At 35.9% G+C, this 6,680-nt stretch overlaps 1 protein-coding gene across 2 annotated transcripts in view; it reads left to right on the top strand.

The window, feature by feature from the left end:
• NLN (neurolysin) overlaps window positions 1-6,680 on the top strand; it is a 54,285-nt gene that overhangs the window by 10,051 nt on the left and 37,554 nt on the right. For both annotated transcript variants that reach the window (XM_017811138.1, XM_017811139.1), the window contains 2 exons: window positions 2,242-2,498; window positions 4,864-5,012. In XM_017811138.1, the coding sequence (XP_017666627.1) occupies window positions 2,242-2,498; window positions 4,864-5,012 (406 nt within the window). The remainder of the gene's footprint in view (window positions 1-2,241; window positions 2,499-4,863; window positions 5,013-6,680) is intronic.

Genomic DNA, 6,680 nt, shown 5'->3' on the forward strand with positions numbered 1-6,680 from the left:
AGGTGAAGATACTGAATGACAGAAAGCCGTAGGTTCCCTTTAAAAAAGAGCATCTGTTTAATATCTTGCACTTTAACATACTTTTGTGTTGTTCAGGTTGCTGTTTTCCTTTAACTCTTTTATTTTGACCTTAATTCAGAACACTGTGTATTTTTCCTGATGTTCTTTGGGGTGGGTGGTGTGGGATAGAATTCAGAGCCTTGAACTATTTTTGAGGAGGTTCCCCTTCAGCTTCCAAGAGGCTGTACTAGAGCTGTGCTAGCAATGTGTGAAAAACTAGACATAGGGCAGTCTAGTGGGAATCTGTTTGTGACTTAATGAAGTAGCGTTCTTTAATTTGTTTTGTAGATATAAGGTAGAGTTCAGTGGGTTTTGGAGATGGGAAACTAATGTGTTCTGAGTATGCTAATACTTAACCTTTTGCTTTCATGAGAACAGCTTCATTTATTGTAGACTTCTGAGATTCCAAGTGTCAGTAGTCCAGTGGAGAAGCAACTAAGGCATTAATGACAGAAGTCATTTGGTATCAGAGAGAAAGAACAGAGGTGGAACAAATGTTCTGTGTTCAGACTTCACTTTCCAAGTGAAATCATCAGTATTTCTGGACATTGATGTTTCTTTCTCCCAGTAGAAAGGAAGAGTAAGCAACTTGCCTACATTGCTATGGAAGAATTTGAAGAATAAGGAAAATAAAATTTCAACTTAAAGTGTAGATAGAAATGTTGTCTTTTGGTTTTGTCTTGCATAAAAATAATTTTGGCTAAGCTATTTCTACAGAAATTCCCTTTTTTAACAAAACGTCTTCCCTTCAAACAGAAGCCATGTGTGCAGCCCTTTTTAGTTTATTGGCATTTCAGTCTTCTGCTTTGTTATTCCTTCAGTCAAAAATTGCCTATCCTTCTTGCTCTCTGCACTGTATGCCAGAACCTGTTCATGCACTTATGGACATACCAGTCAGATTTTACTATAAAATCAATACAGATACAGTGGCTAGCATTAAGAAACAAAGTTACTTAATGTAAAAACAGTGTTAATTAAGCATCTCTTTTTGTAGGAAGCTCTCTGTGTGTTTCTTTAGTTATGGCTGAAAATTTTAAGTTGTCAATATTACATAACAACATAAGATTTTTTTTTTAATTATGTGGCTGAAATAGGAAGACAGTAAGTCTCTGACAGGCAGAGATTCTCATGTGATGCTCTTGTGATCTTCCTGTGATAGTAAACACTGCAGCAAGTTTTACTCCTTGAATGCAGGCTGTCTTTTAATTATCATCAAATTATTATCTTCCTCAGCAACTACTTCATATATAACTGAGCTACTGATGTAGTCACTGGGTGGACACCTTGTTGGCTCTGTGGGTTTCTGTTAGCCCCACTTCAGTCAGTTGCCTGATTCTGTATCCTTCTCCTTTGTACAACTAAGTTGAGTGTTGGTTTGTTGCAGTGGAAAGGTAGAAGCTTGTATTTCTGAAGCCAGTTTCTTCTTAACATGTTTGGATTCGTTGCTGCAAGTCACTTTTTTAATACTGTCAAAGGCATTGATTGCCTAGCGCACTAAGATCGGTTGCGTATGTAAATCTTTCTCCTAGCTAAAGCTGAAATACAGTTGATTTATATAATCAGGTTTAATAGTACATAATTTCCAGTAAGCAGTAAACATATATACCTCTTCTGGCAAAAGAGTGAAACCATCTATTTAAAATCCACAACAATTAAAGGAATACATTTGCAAGTGAGTAACAACTAGAAGTTTTCCTTCCATGTTGATTATGTTGCAGACATCCTGTATAAATGTAAAATTATTTGCCATAATGAACATGATCAAGTGATATGTTTTATGTCTTATGTTGTGCATCTTTGCAGTCTTCTTGTTCATCATCTGCAAATCAATATGTGGGTTTTATTCCTTACTTCAAAAATACAAGTACTATCTGTGAAGTTTCAGTAACTGCAATTCTCTTAGAAGGGTTAGTAGTAGCGTAATCTGTATAGTTTGGTCAATAGCAAAGGTTTTGTCCCTGTTTGCACTTAGTCATACCCTAAATGGTAAAGATAGAAGGCAGATTTATTTAAAATTAGACTTAATTCATAAAAGTAACAGCTTGCTGGACAAGCTATGGCTCTAAAAAGGACTTTGTTCTTGCTTCTAAAAATATGCTGATGCTGGGTTTTTTAATGTTTACTGTACTCTATCTCTTGAACTAGAACCTTGCTATGCAAAGATCAATTTTATACTTCTAGGTCCATTGGGCCACTGCTTGTGTTGAGGATGACATTAGGAACAGAAATTACTAGCCAGCTTAAGGCTTCTTCATACATAGCATCAGGCCGAAACCTTTTGAGATGGGACCTGTCACCAGAGGAAATTAGAACAAGAACAGAAGAACTTATCAGGAAGACAAAGCATGTCTATGACAGAGTCGGGATGCTTGATATTGAAGAAGTAACACATGAAAATACTGTACGGGCTTTGGCAGACATAGAAGTGGAATACGCAGGTTAGTGTATATTTTTTGTGATTCTTTCTACAGGGCATTCCATCTTCACATAAAGAAACATTGAGAAAAAATAGTAACTGCTTACAATTTTGATCCCTACTGTTATTGTGTAGAGGCCTCTCAAGAGTCCTCTGGTCATAATGATCTTTCAGGACCTCTCAGCAATATGTAACATGATCAGCTACAAAGTTCTACTCCTTTATTCTAGAGATAAAAACAAGGATTGACTAAACTGTGCTGTTGATGTCTTTGACACATGCAGAGAACTGCATTGGTCCCCTGATTTCTTTTCCAACTCTGTGCAGGGGACAGTGTGCAGTGTCTTTGGTATGTGTAATACATTAAACTTGGTAGGCAGTGCTTTTTTTCAGACACTGCAGAATCTGAGACAAGCGAGTCAAATGGAGCAATGGAAGGGTTGGTAAACCGATAGTGGAGAAAATGTGATGGTTGAGAATGAAGGAATTTTTGAATGCATTATTGAAAGAAGACTGTTTTACTTGCTTACCTTTGTATTATGGCTTGCAAGGCCTTGTAGAATCCGGGGAGAGGTTCATCATGCACTCACATCTAGATTGTTCTTACTGAGTTATCCAGACATGTCAGTGTATGGATGGAGTTTGATGGTCAAAACAGGTTATAGAGGTAATTTGTTAATAATTGTCAGTCAGAGGAGTGGGAAAAATATGAACCCTGTCTTGAGTGGCTTTGTTTTGAAAAACCTGTCAGATGGTGGCTGCATTACTTACAAAGCAGTCAGTGTAATAAATGTCAAGTTCTTTTGAATACTCTAAAAAATCTGCAGTAGCCACAGAAGTGCTGAAAGCAGCAACCTTGGCTTGGAGTAAAAGCTTTGACTAGCAAACAAGATCAGCCTGCAGCTCAAATTATTGTACTGTAATGTTAGTCTGGCTTTCACATTACTTAAAATTGCAGTTTAGGCACATACAGTGAACTGGCTGGAATTTATGCTGGCAGAAAGACTGAGTAATCTTCATTCAGCCAACTTCCTGCCAGATTCAGTTTTAATTGTACCAATGTATTTGGTATAATTTTTGTAAGCCTTTTTACCAAGGCATAAAACTCTCTTCTTTAAATTAAATTAGAAGGAAACACTTGTTTGACGTGGAAAATAATGGCTATCAGCTTCTCAGCATAGCCACTAAGAGTTGATCCAAAATATACCTTTTTCACTACATGCTATTGCCATAATGGGTCACATTTCAGTTTTTAATGCTAATCTTCAAAGCTGTATGTGACATTATCATGACTTACTGTGAAATAGCCCATGGCATATAATAAGTATTACCACAGCAAGACTTCCATTAGAACCTTAGAATTTAAAGCCAGTGTGTTCCTTCCACATGAAAGGCCTGCCCTAGTAACTGGAAATTATTATCCCAAAAACCAGAGATGACAACAGGCCTTACAAGTCAGTTGAAAACTGCCTAAACTCACCTTATCATTTTTAAACATTTTGGCATGAGGGCAGGATGTAGAGGGGAAAGTTTCCTATGGACTTCAAGAAGAACCATATGCCCATGTTTGCATTCCAGAGATTTCTGAAGGGCTGAGAGTATCTCAGGACTTGATAAAACAACTGCACATTACATAAAATTACAAAGCTTTAAATCAGGCTAAAATGGTGTTGCTAAAATGTTGTTACTCTAAAATGTAGTTTTGGAGAGGTAAAGGGTAGAGACATTATAACTGATTTTTAATTAAGTGAATTGATTTCTACTTCAGGATTTCTATTCAATCTCATTATAAGATGTAATATTCCTTTAATAAGCAAGGATTTACTTAATCTCAAAAGTATATTCTATAAAAGTAATATTACTCAGCTTCTAATTTCTAAAAGTTCAGAATACATAGTATCTTCTGTGTTCGCCTTAAACACAGAGGAGTGCTGTACATGGGGATTTGACAGTGAGCTCATAACAATATAAAAATAACTTCAGGACAGATGGGCATGTTTGAAAGATTCAGAGCTTTTGACTTTTAGGTGCTAACGTGGAAGCATCTGTGCCAGCTATGAAACAATGTCAGTCTTCACTTACATGACTTCTGGAAGATGAACTATTTGTATCATATTTATACACCTTTCAGTTGATTTTGTGGAAGACAATGAGATAATTAGGCTTGGGTAATAGATAGCTTCTCTATACTATGGTATGTGGTTTTGTCCTTTTGCCTATTCGTTTTTACTTTATATGTAATAACTATTTGCTTCAAGCCTGATCTGAAGCGTCAAGTTGCTTTGGATATTTGTTTCTTATGTCTTCTGTAAATGTCAGAAGGGGGAAAGTTCCTTATCCTTAAGGCACGTCTAACCTTCTGTGTTCATTGCTTCTTATTTAAACAGTGGAAAGAAGCATGTTGGATTTTCCCCAGCACATTTCACCTGACAAAGAGGTACGCTTAGCAAGTACAGAAGCTGACAAAAAGCTTTCTAATTTCGATGTGGAGATGAGCATGAGAGAAGATGTGTTTCAGAAGATTGTTTATTTACAGGTAAATCATGGTGATGTCTGCATAACTTGTTATGTATCTAAATGTATCTAAAATTTGTTCTTATACACAGTGCTTTTCAAAATCACTCTGTATTTCCTCTCTGTTTATGCCAATCAAATCTTTCCAGCGGGACACAGCTATACAACGGAAAACAATCTACCTTGGTGCTTCCACTCTTTGCAGGCCATATTCTAGGTCTCTGTATCCTTTTCTCCATTTTATCTTTAGTCTTCCAATGAGCTGGTTAAGCTGGAAGCTAAACTAACAGAAGGAAACCTATCAGGAGAAGCATTTTTTTGTTTTCTGTTGGCTGAGCTCCCTGAACTCATTCCAAGAGGGAAGGAAGAGGCAATACAGCACTGTATTTACATTGGCTTATACTGTTTTTCAATTTGTGTCCAAACTTACACTGTATTGAAATAGTTAAGAATTTTAAATTTAGAAGTTGTTTTAAGTTATGAAAATTAATGAGAACATATAACTTGGAGTGACCTCTGAAATTACCTCTTTTGACCTGCTCATTATAGACAGTTACACTATATACTTTTGCTCATCAATTGCTTTGACCACAAAATAAAACTATGTCAAAAAATGCTTTTCCTGTTGAACTAGTTTCTATCCCTTTTGTTTTTCTGTTTAGCTTCTCTTCTAATTGAGCACCCTTAGGTATCTTGTGTTCTTCATTTGTACTAATTATTTTGTAGCTCAAACAGGAAGAATATTTGGTTTTGTTCAAATCTAGTGACATTTAGTAATAATTTTCCAAAAAGGTCTGATTTAAGGATAATACAAGGAAGCTATCAAATATGAAAACTAAAATATTTTTTTCCTATGGTTTACATGTGAATCTTCGCTTTCAAACCCCACTGATTTTTAACCTTCTCATAATGCTAATGGAGCCTCTACTTCTTGGAGTTGTTGTTTGTGCTTTTTGCAGTGTTGACTGAGAACCAGAATAATGCTTGCAGTGCCTTATTAAAGTGCCTTCCAATACCATTGTCTTATTTTGCCGTGTTTTCCAGAGAAGCTTTCAGATGTTCTCCTCTAGCTGGGTATTGTTTATGTGTTTGTACAGGTATATAATAGCCCCATTCAGTTGTGTGTTGGCAGACAGTGCTTTATGTTGATTTTTTTCTTCTTCCCCTGCTCTGTGGCTAGTAATTAAATGGTTTGATATGTATTTATTATTTGCTGTGGTTTTCCCCAGCATCCAGTATAATATATGCAAGTACATTTAGGGCAGATCTGCGTTATCTCTGAATCTACCTATTTTTAATTTACAAGGATATCTGACAGTAGTTAGTGAAAACTGATTACTGTTACTTGCTACTACTACTTTCTTAAAATTTTTTAACTCTTTCATTTGGTGTTTTCCTGTCATTTACCTTTGCAGCAATATTTGGCCTTTATGACACTTAGAATTGCTGATTAAATCTCCATTCAGTATTTTTAGACATTTTTCTTGGCTTAACTGCAGCATGCAAGCATGTTTTAGTATTAGTTTTCCAGAGATGCAACCTCTGAGCATATATCAGCTTCATAATAACTGTTAAAGTAGTAGCAGTTTTGCCGTAGCACAACTGTGAAATTGCCAATAATGCCAGACTGGTGAAATCTTGCTATTTCCAAATTATACATTTTTTGTTAATTTTTGCTGAATTTCTAATG

Source organism: Lepidothrix coronata, unplaced genomic scaffold (assembly GCF_001604755.1).
Source record: "Lepidothrix coronata isolate B3197 unplaced genomic scaffold, Lepidothrix_coronata-1.0 Scaffold31, whole genome shotgun sequence".
Classification (NCBI taxonomy): Eukaryota; Metazoa; Chordata; class Aves; order Passeriformes; family Pipridae; genus Lepidothrix; species Lepidothrix coronata.